Raw genomic sequence first — 16,175 nt, 5'->3', positions numbered from 1 at the left:
TCAGTAGTTGTGGTGCATGGGCTTAGTTCCTCCACAGCATGTGGGATCTTCCCGGACCAGGGATCAAACCCGTGTTCCCTGCATTGGCAGGTGGATTATTAACCACTGTGCCACCAGGGAAGTCCCTATATGTCTTTTTTTTTTTTTTTTTTTTTTTGCGGTACGCGGGCCTCTCACTGTTGTGGCCTCTCCCGTTGCGGAGCACAGGCTCTGGACGCACAGGCTCAGTGGCCATGGCTCACGGGCCCAGCCACTCTGCAGCATGTGGGATCTTCCTGGACCGGGGCACAAACCCGTGTCCCCTGCATCAGCAGACGGACTCTCAACCACTGCGCCACCAGGGAAGCCCCCCTATATGTCTTCATATTTGAAATTTTTTACCATAAAAAGTTTTTAAAGAGGGGAGTTGAATTGACTGGACCCACTTTCTCATTTGTCAAACTGCGTGTCTAGTCTGGTGAGGCTGCTCTAACAGAATGCTGTACACAGGGTGGCTTATTATGAATGGCCGAGATTTACTGCCCATGGTTCTGCAGGCTGGAAGTCCCAGATCAGGGGCCAGCAGGGCGGGTTTCTAGTGACGCCTTCTCCTGGTTCATGGCTGGCCATCCTCTCCCTGTGTCCTCATGTGGCAGAAGGGGTGAGGGAACTCTCTGGACCCTCCTTTATAAGGACATTAATCCCATCCATGTGGGCTCCGGCCTCACAATCTAAGCACCTCCCAAAGCCCACCTTCCAGTGCTATCACCCTGGGCATTAGGGTTGCAATATGAGTGTGGGGTGGACACAAACATTCAGGCCACAGCAGGGGGTCAGGGGAGGGGCAGCTAAGGCCCAGTCCAGCCCCCGGGGCTCTGGGCAGGAACCACCTTGCCTGGGGCTGAGGCTCGGCAGGCCCTGTGGAGTCCAGGACTCTGGAAGGAAATTGCTTTTGGCTCCACACTCATCTCGGTGACACCAGTGACCCTCAGGGCAAGACATGTGCTTGTCTCTGTGACTAAATGGAGGCGGAGCGCGGATAGAAGGGCCTGCTGTGCTGGTCAAGTGAGTCCCAGACCGAGGCAGAGGTCAGGCCACAGCTCTTTGGAAACCGGCTCCTCGCAACAGCACGGGCAGCAGGCTGACAAGGCGAGGGCCAGTCACCCTGCGTGCAGGGCGGCGCTGGACACTTTCATCCCGGTTTACCCCTTTTAAAGCGCCGGGGTTGGGAAACCACCCCACTCCTTAACCCGCTCAACAGAGTCCGCTCCAAGTTCGCAATTAAGAGCTATGGAATCCCTGACAGCCCCGCCCCTTCTGGGGTCTGAACAGGAGCTATTGCATCTTCCCATCCCAAGCGAGGGCTATGCAAGCAGGACCCGGGTTTCACCCTCGTCCTGGCTCGGTGTTTCTCTCGCCTTACTCTGAGGAAGTCCCATCCCTGTAGCTAAAGGATTGTGAAGTCCCCGAGGTCTTTCACTTCCTCTACCCCCTGTCCCGGCCGCGAGACAGCCTGGTGGGTTGGCCCTGAGGGCGGGTCCTCGCCCCAAAGGCAGCGGCTGGCGCGGCCCTCTGGGGGACCTGCGTGCATCCCGCCCCACGGTCTCCCGAATCCTGGGGCCACACCCGCCTTTCCACAGCCGAGGCCACGCTGCCAGCGTGGTGGTGTCCCCGACTGCCCCAACCTCCGACAGGCCGACCGGCGACCCCCTATGGCCCGCGGAGCGGCTGGGCTCCGGGTAGTGGCGACTGTCGTCCTCCGCGGCCTCCGCAGCCCAAGGGGCGTGGACGCGGGCGGGGCCGGCAGCGGCGCTTTAAGAGGCTGCGCCCGGGGAGGCCGGCCCCGCAACGACCCGAGCGATGGACATGGCCCGGGACTGCGCCGGAGCCCTCCTCAGGCTAGTGCCCCGCGGGACTGCGCCCCCGCCGCCCTCGGGGCCCTCGTTTCCCCGCCCCCTCTCGGCCCCCTGCGTCCCCGGCGCCCCTTGTCCCCACGAGCCCCACATCCCCCTGCCCCCTTCGTCCCCCTGCACCCCTGTCCTCCTGCGCCTCTCACCCCGGCGCCCCTTGTCCTCGTGCGCCCCGCTCTCCCTGCGCTCCCCCACCCCCGCGGCCCCTGCGCCCAGGCGCCCAGCCGGAGCCCGCGCGCGATCCCTTCCCCGCCTCCGGCCGGCCGCCAGCGCCAGGTGTGGCTCCCGAGGTGCGCGGGCGTCCGCGGAACAGGTGACCGTGGTGAGTGCGGAGCGGCTGCATTTCTAGCCGCGACCGCAGCGGGTGCAGACGGGGCCCGTCCCTGGAGGCCTGGGCGCGCGCGCGGCCAGGCTTCTCGGGGTCCCGGACCGCGGTGCGAGCTGGGGCGAGACGAGGGGCGTTGGTGGGGACGCTGGGCGGCCCCGAGGCGGCCAGCTGACCCCTCAGGGCCGCGCGGGCTCCGGCTCCGAGCGTGGTGGGCTAACCGGGGCGCGCCTGGGTCTGGACGCTCCCTGACCGTGCTGGCTGAGCCCCCAGGTTTGTAAGGAGGAGTTTGGGGGGAAGTGGTGACGCTTTGGGGGGCGGAGAGGGGTAGAGGGGCCCGCGGACGCCCGCCGCCTCCTCTCCCGGTCCACGAGCCCGTGACCCAGGCCCTGCATCACTTTTTTTTCCATTCTTGGGTTCATCTTCACACCCAGGAAACCCAAACCAATCCTTGTCTGTAAAATCCTAAAGATATTGGGTGGCAGTAACTTTACAGACTTGGGGGAGGGATACTGCTTCTCTGAAGGTCTCCTTGAGTTCTTTAAAATGCTGGTTTTCCGAGGTGACTGGGGTGGAGGGATGGGGTGGGTGAGAGAGAGGGGAGTGTGATCTGTAAGCTTCTGAACCTGGGTCTTTAAAGGGGCATCTGTGCCAGGCCCAAGGTTAGAGAGAGCCGCCAATATGGAAGGGAGCGCTGTCTGCCGCTTGGGCCTTCTCTTTAAAAACAGGACCCCAGGAAGGTGAGAAACAGACGTTTTCATGCATCTTCACTGATGTGGTTTAGGCCTAAGGGGAAGACCCTTGGTTTCTTCCTCTACCTCCAGCTTCACTCGCCCCCCAGTCCCACTCCCAAGGGTAGCAACTGCTGACAGTTTGTAGTGCATCCTCCAAACTTTTCTCCCATGGGCCTCTCCAAGGTCCTCCCAGCACTGAGCTGGTGGGCCAAGTTGTAAGAACTGTGAGGGGGCCCTAAGCCCTGGCTGGTGTGGCCTGCAGCGGGAGGAGATGAGGCCTGAAGAATTAAGGCTGCCCCTGCCTTTGTACCTAACCCTACAGCACAATCCCAAACCCAAAACGTCTCAGTGTGAGGTGGAAGCGACTTGCTTCTGAAATGTTGGCAGATGAGCACATGGGGAAGGACTGATCTGCTTAGACAGCCCTGAGTGCAGGGCTCTGGGAGGGAGCTAGGGACCACCTGTGGGGACTCACCGTCATTGGGTTCCTGCTTGAGAACTGAGCTGCTCTAATTCTTGGGACCCCACCTGCTTCTGCACCATCTGTCACACTTGCTGAAAGGAAAACTTTTGTCTTCTGCCTTCTTTAAAGCCGAGTCCAGGCTGCAGACGCAGCAGCTGCAGCCCAAGATCTCCTGGCTCAGCTCTGGATGCCCAGGGTGTCCACAGGGTGTGTGTTGCCACAGAGGAAGCCTGCTCTGACTTTGTGTTCTGGCTTTGATAACATTCACACTGACCCTGAGGTTGTTACAGAGCTGATCTCCTTTACACTTTGTGCAAAGTAGCTGCTTTTGTAGCTATTTAGTACCTCTTTCCTTGAACAAGGAACTCTAGGTTTTGAATAGCTGCCCTTTCAGTACAAATTTGACCAGTCTTGTTAGTGATGCAAACAAGGAATTGACTTTTCTACAAGTCGATCTCCCAGGTTACTGATGCTTACTCCTTGGTGGTCTAAACTCTTATTTTAATAATATTCAAAGTGTTCAAAGACTTCACGGTCATGTATTGGATATGCTTTCTAGCCAAGCATTTTGCTGGGTGGGTCAATGCACAGCCGGGAGCTGCCACAGTCCTGCCATGGGGCTCCCAGTGGGACCCACGTGTTCCATGTGTTGCTTGTCATGAGCCAGGCCCGCTGGGGAGCAGGAAGCCTCACAGGGGCCAACACTCTTCTGCTTCCTGCCGCGGTGAGACCCCACCACCCCCGAGACTGTCCCTCAGCCACTGTCCCTGCAGCTCTCGGAGGCCTCACCAAGCCTGATGGATGCTTTCCAAGGCCTACCCCTTCTCTGCATTCCCATAGCTGGGGTCACACTTCCCTTCCCTGCACTGTCCTTGTCACCCGGCTTTAGGCACAGAGCTCTGTATGAGCTTTATCTCTTCACGTGGGCCCTACTTGTCCACCTGACGGCCTGTTCCCGGGCCTGATTTTCTCCCCCAGCGCTTTCAGAACAAACATCAGTCCAGAAGGTGGCCTAGAAAGACGCCTTCTTGTGACCTGTGGGCCAGCTTTGTTCCACAGCAGTGGGGTTCACGTCCACTGTCAGCCTGTGCCTGTTGCTTTATTTCCTACTCTACGAGTTGAGGTCTCCTCACTCCCTCTGGGAAAAATACAGAGATTTCCCTGTTCCTTCACTTCTGGGAGATACACACCCTCACAATTTTCCAGAATGTTCTATGAAGTCTGACTTTTCTTATCATCTTGATTTCCCCAAACAATCGATTTCCTTGAAGAGCCTGTTTCCTTGGTTTTGTTTTTCCGTGTACTGAACCATCTCCCTTCCTGTTTTGTGTGATTGCCTGCACGTTCCCAGGGATTAGAGGGCAGCCAACATGAGGGGTTGCCAAAAGCTGGATTCTAAGTCTTCTTAGTGCTCCTGTGACAACTTCGATGTAGTACAGCATTCAGGGGGAATAGCAACACATTTTCAGCCTTGGTCTAGTGGCCAGTGACATAAATGATCCCATTAAGAGGACCAGAATTGAGCTGGGTTAATATGTTGCTTTGTTCTTGTACCTGGTTGTCCCTGCTGTTCCTTTTGCTGGAGCAGAGTAAGCAGGCGTAGTATTTGTTCGGCAGATTTAGTGTACCTAAGATAGCATTTAACCCCTTTTTAACCCCTGTTCCTTGGAAAGAATGGCTCACGCCTGCAGGGCCTTTTTATGTGGCTCCTAAGCCTTTTCTCCAATTCTCTGTTGGGAAACGTACGGCGTAAGAACAGCAATAACTGGATGTCCTTCTTTTTTTTTTTTTTTTTTTTTTTTTTGCGGTACGTGGGCCTCTCACTGTTGCGGCCTCTCCTATTGCGGAGCACAGGCTCTGGACGCACAGGCTCAGCGGCGATGGCTCACGGGCCCAGCCACTCTGAGGCATATGGGATCTTCCTGGACCGGGGCACAAACCCGTGTCCCCCGCATCGGCAGGCGGACTCACAACCACTGCGCCACCAGGGAAGCCCCCTGGACGTCCTTTATTGAGGTCGGCTATCTCAGGGCAGCGAGGAGGGAAGGCCCCGGGAGTGACTGCCAGCACTTAATCTGGTCAGAAGTTAAAAGACAATGAGGGCTTTGTGGTGGGCGGAGCTAGGTCAGTGGATCACCTGGGGGCTCACAAAGGTGGCGATGAGGAGATACAGACCACAACTAACTGGGTCAGAGCTGTTCAGCCCAGGGCGTGCCACTGACCCCCCACAGGGCCTGGGTCCAGGTTCCAAGACGTGAACTTTGTCCTCCCACCCTCCCACTTCTATGGTTGGCCCTAGCCTGTCTTTTACTCAGGGACAAAGGAATGACTCCCTGCTCTGGGGGGGAGGGAGGCTCTTGCTGGCAGACCCCGGGCTCCCCACACCAGAGGAGGGTTTCACCAGTGGGCAACCTCCCCGCCCCGACTCTGACCATCCCTCCCTCCACGCCCTCAGCCTCCCTGGTACTCAGCTGCTCGCCTTTGGCCTGGTCAGGCACTGTGCTGGTACCTTTCTTTTCTCCTCAACGCGAGTTCAAGTTTCCAGTGATGCTATGATCAGGTTGAGAACAGAGCCAGGTCCCAGCTGTGAAGCATTGTGTGTATAATCCTCGCTGCCTTGTCCACCGGGTTGCCAGGGAGGGCTCTGAGCGTCAGCCCAGCAGAATGTGGGCCCCTGGTTGTCACGTTGTGTAATGAGGAGCCTGTGTAACTCCCTGGAACTGGGGCAGAGGTCTGGTGGCCATGTGCCAGGCCCTCCGCTGGGTCGGTTCAGCCCCGGACTCCCTTGCTGGGCTGCTCTAATTCTGGTGGGAGAGCCGTGTGGGGACCACTGGCCAGTCATAGTCCCCCTTGAAGCTGCCACGCTGGCCACAGGCTGGGTGGTGACCCTGGAGAGGAGCTGTGGGTATCCTCCCAGCCCGCAGCTCTTCTTCACTGGCTCTGGCCAATGTTTACTGCTTGGGACTTGAAGTTCAGAGAGATTCCTTATTAACTGGGTGACCTTGGGAAACCACTCTGAGCCTCAGTTTTCTCACCTGAGAAATGGGGTAATACTTTCCTTGTAAGGTTGTGATGAAATTAGTTAATATATTTTAAAAGTCAGCACAGGGCTTCCCTGGTGGCGCAGTGGTTAAGAATCCACCTGCCAATACAGGGGACACGGGTTTGAGCCCTGGTCTGGGAAGATCCCGCATGCCGTGGAGCAGCTAAGCCCGTGCACTACAGCTACTGAGCCTGCTCTCTAGAGCCCAAGAGCCGTAACTACTGAGCCCGTGCACCACAACTACTGAAGCCCACACACCTAGAGACCGTGCTCCATAACAAGAGAAGCCACCTCAATGAGAAGCCCGCGCACTGCAATGAAGAGGAGTCCCTGCTCACCGCAACTAGAGAAAGCCCGTGTGCAGCAACGAAGACGCAATGCAGCCAAAAATAAAAATAAATAAATAAATGTATAAAAAGCCAGCACATTGCTGGCTATGGCAGGTGCTCGGATGCCTGCAGTCACGAGGCACAAGCCTGATGCTGGCTAAATATGTGTCACACCAAATTCTTGCTGACAATCTAGGTAAAGAGGTTGTGACACCAATTCTAGCATGTAAGGATGGGGGAGGGGCTTCCCACACAGCACCAAGCATTTCTCAGTCTCTGGCAGGGTGTCCAGGGAAGGCAGATTCTTTACCACTGAACCACCGGGGAAGTCCCTGAACTCAGTTCTGGCACCATCTACCCAGAGACGGCATCAGATTCCACAGGGTGAGGGCTCAGCCCCACAAGACTTCCCCCCGCCCGCCCCCCTCACTTCAGATGCCAGTCGCAAGGCCAGGTTGTCACTTTTGTCCATAAGGAAAGTCCAGTCTAGTTGGAGAAATAAAGCATAGATAAATGACTGTGTGTGTGAGATATATATATATATATATATATATGCATATGTATATAGATGCAGGTGTGTATATATATAGTATATATATGCAGGTGGCCTACACTGGCAAACAGGGCAGGTATTCCTAGAATTTTAACCTTCGTAGAGTTACTCTAGACAAACTGCTATAAGTGTCAGAAAGCAGTCATGTCCTCACTTTGTATCTTCTTCAAGGTTGTCCCCCAAAATAAAGCCCTTTGTTTCATTCTCCTGATTGTCACTGAAGGGGGATTTGTCCAAATAGTCACCACCTATTTGAGCGCTGTTCAGGGCTGGGGGACAGTGCCATGACAGGTGCTAGTCCCTCAGGGTCTGAGGAGATTGAGTGTCCAACATTTATCACAGTGGCCAGCACAAAGCAGGATCTGGGACATTGCTGATTTCTGTTTATATTGTGAATAATTTCTCTACAGATACATTCCTGATATAAAAACATCCACTGTCCAGGGTGGAGCTCCTCCCTCAGTGCCAGACTGGTCGCCACAGAGACTGAAAACCCCCTTCCAGCCCCACCAGCAAGGCGCATCTGGTCCCCTCCAGAGTTATTTAGACAACTTCTTGCATGTGGGTTTAAGAGCACCCAAGGTGTCAAAGGTGGTTCTGCATTTCTTTGATTGTTGTCAAATCTTCACCTCTTCACTGATATGCAGGCTTTTCTTATTCCTTCTTAGCCTGTGGCATCTAGATCACCTTTCTGAGGCAGAGACCAGGTGCCTGGTCTAAATTCCCAGCTCTGACCTGTGGGGCCGCTCTCTGGTCTCAGTTTCTTCACCTGTAAATTGAGAAAACTAGGGTTTTTGAGGATTGAGTTAATACATATAAAGCAAAATATGTGTATGTTAAAAAAAAAAACTACTAAAGTTACTACTTATCAGCTGTTTTTAATTTATCCTTCACTTTATTACTTTTTAGTATTTGCTAGGTAACAAAACTTTAATAATCAAGGGTTGGGGATTTTTTTCTCAGAAAATTGTCCTGATTTGGTTTTCCTACGTTGTTTTCTTTTCCTATGTTAGTTCTTTTTTTTGTGGTGAATGGATAAATTAATTCTGTGATAAATGCGGAACTCACTCCAAAGTGCCACATGATATACAATCTGAAGTGGCTGGTTTTCCAGCTGCAGTGATTACAGGGTTCTGCTGTTCCTCATTTATCCTAATTTCAAAAAATTGGTTTATTGCTATAGTGAACACTATCTGGCTTTTAAATTTCTGGCTTTGTTGTATTGTGCAAATATGTAACTATTTGTGTGTGTGCCTAATTCTTTAACTCTGTTCAGTTACTACATGGCCTGGAGAAATCATTTTCTTAGATTTTTCAGCTCTAAAATCCATGTTTTCAGAATATAATTGTTATTTCTCTTTTGATGACTTTACCTTTCCTTCTCAAACAGTTACTGCAAGGGCTTTGAATGTTCTGGTAAAAATGGGTGTAATGATGGTTGTATTTTTTAATTTTATGTATTTGTTTGTTCCTTGGATGTCAGGTACACAATTTTTAATCATCCCCAACCATTGGCTTCCTTTCTTTTAGGTGCAAATATTAAGCTTGTCTTATTTCTGTGTACTTCAAACCTCTCTTTAAAGACTCTTCTTTAAAGTAACATCAATTTGTTTTTACTTTTCCCTCCATTTCTAGGCCCCTGACGTTTATGGGGTCGCAGACGAAGAAGGTGCTGCTCACACCCCTCATGCATCCCGCTCGCCCCTTCCGGGTCTCCAACCATGACAGGAGCAGCCGCCGAGGGGTGACCGCCAGCAGCCTGCAGGAGCTCCTCACCAAGGTACCCCCACCAGCCCACATGGGTCCCGGGAACAAGCCAGTGCAAGACAGAGGGTCTGTGTCCTGGCCTCAGAGGGTCTGGGGGAGCCTTCTGACATTAAAGGGAATATTGCTGTGTCCCTGTCCCATAAAAGACTTAGGTACAGAGACGAAAACCTTCAAAGTAGCCATCAATTGATAATGTGGCTTTGGTTCTTTGACAGGGAGAATATAGGAGGCAGCAACTGTAGAAATCTGGTTTTGGTTATAAAGGCCAGGGATGAATTGTCCTTAATCTAAAACAGCGTCCTGGATCGCCAGATAAGGAAGAATCATAGACTCTCATCGGAGACGAGAAATGAGACTCCAACATGCCGTCTCTGAAGCGACAGAGATGTGGGCTCTTTAAGTATCACAGATACAGGGTCATTCTTTTTATTTGTCTAAATAAGCAGGACATTTTAGAAACTGAATATTACTCAGTGTAACCCCTTATCTCACGTCATTGAAACCTCTGAAGTTAGGTCCGTTTGATTTTTTAACTTCTCTTTTCCAAGCAAAGGCTGAGTCATAGACACCAGGTAAGGTCCATCTTTACCATTTAAAACCCTCAAAATGGGGCTTCCCTGGTGGCGCAGTGGTTGAGAGTCCGCCTGCCGATGCAGGGGACACGGGTTCGTGCCCCGGTCTGGGAGGATCCCACATGCCGCGGAGCGGCTGGGCCTGTGAGCCATGGCCGCTGAGCCTGCGCGTCTGGAGCCTGTGCTCCGCAACGGGAGAGGCCACAACAGTGAGAGGCCCACGTACCGCAAAAAAAAAAAAAAAAAAAAAACCCTCAAAATAGGCCAACACTTCTGGAACCATGACTTAGTTGATGCCATGGATGGGTCCAAACGGAGTCTCTCACTTCACCCCATGACGCTGGTGTGTTCTGACCTAGACCCTGGATGCCCTGGTTATTGCCAGCAGACTGGTCACTTTGGTGTTGGAGGAGGATGGCACCGTGGTGGACACGGAGGCGTTCTTCCAGACCCTGGGGGACAACACGCACCTCATGGTCCTGGAGAAGGGACAGAAGTGGACACCGGTAAGCGTGTTGTCTGGGCAGCTTCTGGGAAGGCTTCTCACCTATGGAAGTGCGGTCCTCACTTTGGGGTTGACTGGCCCACTTTCCAAATACTTCCTTTGTGTTCACCTGATAACTGGATCTCCTACCCTCCAGGGATGCTTTCAACTATTTCTAGGAAACGGCATCTTTATGAACCTGGACTATGTGATTTAGAGCCAGTAATTCTGAGGGTCAGGCTTTGGCCAGTGAGGGGCTACAGATCCGGTTAGAGTGTGTGGATAAGACCTGTGACCACTCACTGTCTGTGACCTCAGGAGGTGGCGAGCTGACACAACTGGTAAAATTAGGGAGGAGTGTGTAGGTGTAAACACAGTGATTTAGGCAAGCAAAGAGGTAGAATAAAGGGTTTTATTTCTGAGAAAACTATAGGTTATATATCTTGGAAAACACTCCCACCATAAAGCACCTAAAAATGTAAAGCAAAATACTCAAACATCTTTTTATATGCCTAACTGACCTTCAAGAAAGGGAAATCCTCAGAATCCAACATTTTATGGAAACCAGGATCCAGAGAGGCAAGCAGGCAGGATCCAGAGAGGGAAGCTGGCGTCTCCCCTGTGGGCAGCCAGTGACCCCAGCTCTACTGGATTCTGGGAGGACAGCTGCCCAGAGCTCTCTCCTGAGCACCTGGCCTCAAGCTGCCCCCCTGAGGCTTTAGGGACTGCTGAGTCCCAAACCACGCAAGCTGGAGTGTAGTTTACAGAGACCCGGGGAGGAAGCATCAGTGGACGGAGTTTATTCACTGATGCTCGTGACCTAGCTGGTCCCTCTCTCCAGCCCCCATGACCCACGTCCTCATCCCCAGAACCCAGGAACATGTCACTTTACGTGGCAAAGGGGACTTGGCATGGGGTGATGATCCTGGATTACCTGGTGGGGCGGTGTCATCACAGGGTCCTTGTAAGGGGAACACAGGAGGGTCAGCGAGGGCGGAAGCAGAGAGAGGAGTGACAGGAAGACAGGCCACGGGTCGAGGGACAGAGGCGCCTCTGGAGCCGGGACGGCAGCCCCAGCAGGACAGCCTGCGGCTCACTCAGGACCTCCAACCCCCAGAACTGTCAGAGCATGAGTCTGTGTTGCTCTCAGCCACTCAGCTTGTGGCCATTGGTCCCAGCAGCCCCAGGAAACTAATTCAGATGGAAAGGGTCTTTTCTGTTTGTTTTGTGAGTGAAATCCTCTTTTACTTAGTGGGGGAGTCGGTCGCCATGTGACAGGTTGAAGCCCCCACATGGTGGGCGCTGAGCTGGGGGTCAGGGTGGTGACAGGAGGCTGTGGACTAGAGTGGCACCGATATGGTGGTTCTCGGGGTGGGAGGAGGCTTCTCTATCTGGTAACAGCCTGGTTGACATGAGTCTCACGCGGGGTCTTAGGCGTCTGGACATCCTTCCTTCAGGGATTGTAAATCCTGCCCCACTTGTAGAGGTTTCTCGGTGAGGCGACTTGACTTGACTTGGCCAGAACTTCCAAGAAGTAGCCGCCAGGGGTCTCCCTTCCTCAATCCAAAGCCTTGGAGCCTGTCCTGTGGGGAGCAGGTCCTCAGAGCATCTTCAGGGGGCTCCTGGGTCCAGATGATGGAAACCACACCCCCGTTAGGTCCCAAGTTTGGGGAGGCATCTCGATTTTGACTCAAGACCAAGGATGTTGGGGGAGTGAGATTAAAACTTTCATGCGTCAGGGAGGAGCTGTGTCAGGGGCTCAGGTGGAACTCACCCCTTGATTCTGTAATCTTAATTTTTACTAACGTTTCCTAAACGACACACACACCCCCTCCGCGGCAGCAGGACCTCGGTGCGTTAGTCAATGGGCTGCAACCATCGTGTGTCCAAGTGGGCGGGGGGGGGGGTGTGGCAGGAAGAGAAGAGGGGCTCCAGCAAGAAGGGTTTGGGTGTGTTTAGGGGAATTTATGGTTTAAATTCAAATTTAGTAGATTTTTGTCAGAGAATTTAACACTCACAGCCTCAACTACTCCCAACACCTAAGGCTCATGAAAGTTGTACCTCTATTTGAATCCTGGACACTGCAGGACCATGTTGCAGCAAACCCACCAGGACGTGTGCCTGGGACATATACCTGGGATGTGTACCTGGGACAGCTTTGTTCTCTCTTGTTTCTTCTCAAAGCTTCTGTGGGAAGACTGTTTATAAACCTGGGATTTATAGAGGTCTCTGACCTTCTTTCCTAACCAAAAGGGTCTCAGGTAGACCGAGAGTAGGTCCCACTAGTGTCCCCAAGAGGCCAGCCTTCCTCCAGGGCAGGAACTAGAAATCAGGGGAGCCCACGATTTATCACACGCCATCAGCCCTGGCTTAGCCGTGGATTCTGGCACTTTCCATGGTGCCTCTCATACTGCGGGAATAGCATGCCCCCTGGCCGTCAGGCGGGCTGTGGCACAGTCGTCAGCAGGCGGCCGCGTGGCCCTAGGTGACCAGGGTTAGTGTGTTTCCACCTGAAGTCACCGGCACACTGTCCACTGACCCCTAGACCCTGAAGCGGAATCACACTCATCTCCAGTCACTGAACAGAGCAGCTTGGAGGAGGGCACTTTCTTATGCGTTTGGACCCATGGCAACATAAGCACACTGATCTGCTGAAAACATTCCTCGAATAGTTAGCGGCTTAGTCATAGATTTTAAGCTGACAGGACAGCTGAAACCAGCCTAAAACCAGAGGCACAGGGTTTGTTGGTCACAGTGGGGCCAGTGCTGCAGACTTTCTTCCTCCACGGCTCTAGGGTGGTACCTACATCCCAGCCTGCCAGACGCCAAAGAGACAGGGGATCGCGAGAGTAACCTTCGACTTGTACAAGCTGAACCCCAAGGATGTCATCGGCTGCCTCAACGTGAAAGCCACTATGTACGAGATGTACTCGGTGTCCTACGACATCCGGTGCCCAGGGCTCAAGGCCCTGCTGAGGTAACAGACTTGGGGACCAGAGAGTCTGGACATGGTGGGCAGCCCCTCCCCAGCCCCTCGAGCCCCGGCCTGACTCTCACTCGTGTTGTCATAAAAACTCTTATGCCACAGACTTACTCAGAAAACAAAAACTTGAGCCAAAATACATAGTTTTCTCCAAAGACCAATAAATACGAAATGGAAAGAAAACCTAAATAATAACCTAAATAATAAATAGAAAGAAGAACCAAATTCCTTTTAAAAGCTAGAGCTGTGCATTTAAAAACCTTATTTCTCAGCAATGACAGCTAAAACCAGAGCCAAGGAGATTCTGACCTGGTTTGTGCAGAGTAGCCCCCAAACCTGGATGAGGACTTGCACACATAGTTCTGTGTTACAGAACTTGAAGCTGGTGGGCAGGAGGTGCTGGCCTTTCCCCTCTCCACGCACTGCCAGGGCACCCCTACCCCACAGGCCGGGCCTGGAGAAGACAGATCCCGATCTGTACCCCAAAACAGTTTGAACACATTCTCTATGTGCACCAGGAACACTCCTGACACCCGGCCTGAGCCCTGTACCAGGGGCTCCTACCCAGGCTTGCTTCTGAGCAGCCAGCTGTGTGACCTTTAACAGGTTACTCAACTTCTCTGAGCCTCAGTTTCATCATCTTTAAAATGAGGAGTTTGCTTCCAAGTTCTCTGATCGCACAGGCCCTAAATACACCTGCTTCCAGCCCTCCGTTAATCCGTCACTGAGCCTCTAAAGAAGGGATTCGGGTTGGGGGGATGCAGGGAGAGGGTGACAGGAGCAGGAGGTCTTTGAAGTTTGCCTAAGAGGTGCCACGTGACACCTGATGCCCCCTGCACAGCTCCCCAGCAGGGCCTGCCTGTTTCTCTGGGGCGCTGGTCCCCTCCTTCCGCTGTCCCAGGATGGCTTCCCTGAGGGAAGCACGGGGCAGGGTAGTGCGGGTGGGGAACGAGGCCTTCCTCATTCTGGAAATGAGGCTGGTCCTTCTGACGGGGCTGCACGCCCAGTACATGGTCTTGCGGGCAGATGGTGGCTTCCTTTGGCCTCCTTTCCCACCCAGAGTCATCGAGGCCTGGTTCCAGACAACAGTTACTGTCCTGCTGCTGGAATCTGGACCGCGCCCCCATTCCCCAGTGAGCTTCCTCTTTTTGCTGAGACAGGAGAGAACAGCTTGATTGCTTGATTTTTCAAGTGAGAGTTACAACAACTTAGATAAGTGTAAAGAAAGTGAACCCACCTCAGCAAAATCTTTCCCGAGAGACGACCCAGCCTTCTTGTCACTGATTCTCACCGTCTGGTGGATCTGAGGGTGGTGCGATCAGCTGTAGGAGGCCCCCAGATATGAGGCTTGGCCAGCCAGGCCCCGCAGGGATGCCAGGAGTGGAGGTCCCCACCAGTGCGGCCGAGCCCCCGGTTCCTTGTGAAGGGACGGACCTTAAAATGCGTGGAATTCCTCAGCTTTGGACTTGGTAGAGAATAAGAATTTGAGTTAGAGCTATTTTTTAGTCTGAAACAACACGAATGCCAGGTCAGCCTTGGGCTCAGTTGCCCAGGGTCGAGTCGGGGTGTCCCGTCCGCCCTAAGCGAACTGGGTCACAGGGTCGCAACGGCAGGTGTGTTGAGTTCCCTCCAGCCTGGGGTTCCTTTCACCCCGACTCAACTGAGTTCAGCAACAAGCTCCACAGCCCCGGCAAGGCTGCCAGGGTTAGCAAGCAGCCAAAGGAGGACGGAGCCAGTGCTGCCTGGGCCGCCCGCTCAGCATGTTCCAGTGACTTGGTGACAGGCCACATTCAGGAGAGGCCACGAGTGGTCCCAGGCCAGTGGCAGGGGAGCTGCCGGAAACGCAGAGTCCCAGGTCCCACCCAGACCTCCGGAGCCGGCGCCTGCATCTCAGCGATGGGGGGCTGTGCCCTGGGAGCTGGGACTGGAAAGTGCTGGGATGTGGGCTGTGTGGCCCTGAGCGCATGTGGGGGTGGGAGTGGGGAACCCCTGTCCTCTGCCCCACAGGCCGGACCGCCACCCCGCCCGACTGCCCCGTCTCTTGCAGGAGCCTGCTGTGGTTCCTGTCTCACACCGCCCAAGTGACCGGCCAGTGTCTCGTCCACACGGGCACCTACATGCTCCGAGTGCTGGCTGACACAGAGGAGCGGGCGGTGCCCGGCCCGCGCCCTCGCCGGGGGATCACGAGTGGATAGGGGCTCACAGTGTGGAGTTTCCACTGGCCTCAACCCCGCAGGTCCCTCTCCGGGGACACATTCGGAAGACGCTGTGTTCCCACCACGTGTCCCCTGCTCAAGAAAGAAAAGGGGCCTGAGGGCACTGCCAGGGGCCAGGCGGTGGAGGCCCCCGGGTGGGGATGGGGTTGGGGGACGTGGGCAGCACGAGGCCTGCGGCTCCACAATAAACCAGTTGAGAGTCGCTGTGATACCGCACTTCTTCCTCCTGTCTTCTTCATGTCAGAAAAGCACACAAAATTCACAGAAGCAAAACTCAGCCAGAGATGCTCTGCTAACACGTGCAATCACTTTTAGGTCTGTCAGGAGACTGGAGGGTCAGCTGTTATTGTGGGGTTTTATAATGTCGGGCCTGAATGAACCCAGTGACCTGAAAGCCTGTGGATCTGAATTTTTGGAGGTGATCAAGCTGCACTGGCAAACCTTTCCTTAAAACAAAGCTGCTCCAGGGCTTCCCTGCTGGCGCAGTGGTTGAGAGTCCACCTACCGATGCAGGGGACACGAGTTCGTGCCCCGGGCCGGGAAGATCCCACATGCCGCGGAGCGGCTGGGCCCGTGAGCCATGGCCGCTGAGCCTGCGTGTCCGGAACCTGTGCTCCGCAATGGGAGAGGCCACAACTGTGAGAGGCCCGCGTACCGCAAAAAAACAAAACAAAACAAAACAAACACAAAGCTGCTCCAAACCTGGGCCTGATGCAGGGCGGGTGTGGCCGAGTCAGGCGGGACCCCAGGCCACGAGGGACGCGGGGCTAGCCCCGACCACATGGCTCGGGAGGGAGCAGCACAGCTCCCAGGGGGG

The 16,175-nt window shown here is 54.2% G+C and overlaps 1 protein-coding gene across 3 annotated transcripts in view; it reads left to right on the top strand.

Moving 5' to 3' along the window:
• The window catches only part of IMPA2 (inositol monophosphatase 2), a 46,636-nt gene extending 31,085 nt beyond the window's left edge, over positions 1-15,551 (top strand). Inside the window, exons 1-5 of one of the 3 annotated variants that reach the window (XM_081253114.1) lie at positions 1,823-1,877; positions 8,972-9,116; positions 10,035-10,181; positions 12,955-13,136; positions 15,190-15,545. In XM_081253114.1, coding sequence (XP_081109240.1) covers positions 1,840-1,877; positions 8,972-9,116; positions 10,035-10,181; positions 12,955-13,136; positions 15,190-15,337 — 660 coding nt within the window. In that variant the 5' untranslated portion in view covers positions 1,823-1,839 and the 3' untranslated portion in view covers positions 15,338-15,545. Of the gene's footprint in view, positions 1-1,822; positions 1,878-7,880; positions 7,898-8,971; positions 9,117-10,034; positions 10,182-12,954; positions 13,137-15,189 lie in introns of those variants that run through there. The other 2 variants (XM_081253115.1, XM_081253113.1) reach the window with 2 other exon arrangements.
• Positions 15,552-16,175: the final 624 nt, after the last annotated feature.

This window comes from Mesoplodon bidens, assembly GCF_964165515.1.
Source record: "Mesoplodon bidens genome assembly, chromosome: 13".
Classification (NCBI taxonomy): domain Eukaryota; kingdom Metazoa; phylum Chordata; class Mammalia; order Artiodactyla; family Ziphiidae; genus Mesoplodon; species Mesoplodon bidens.
Note: the sequence above shows the minus strand (reverse complement) of the source record. Positions and strands in the feature narration are given on the sequence as shown.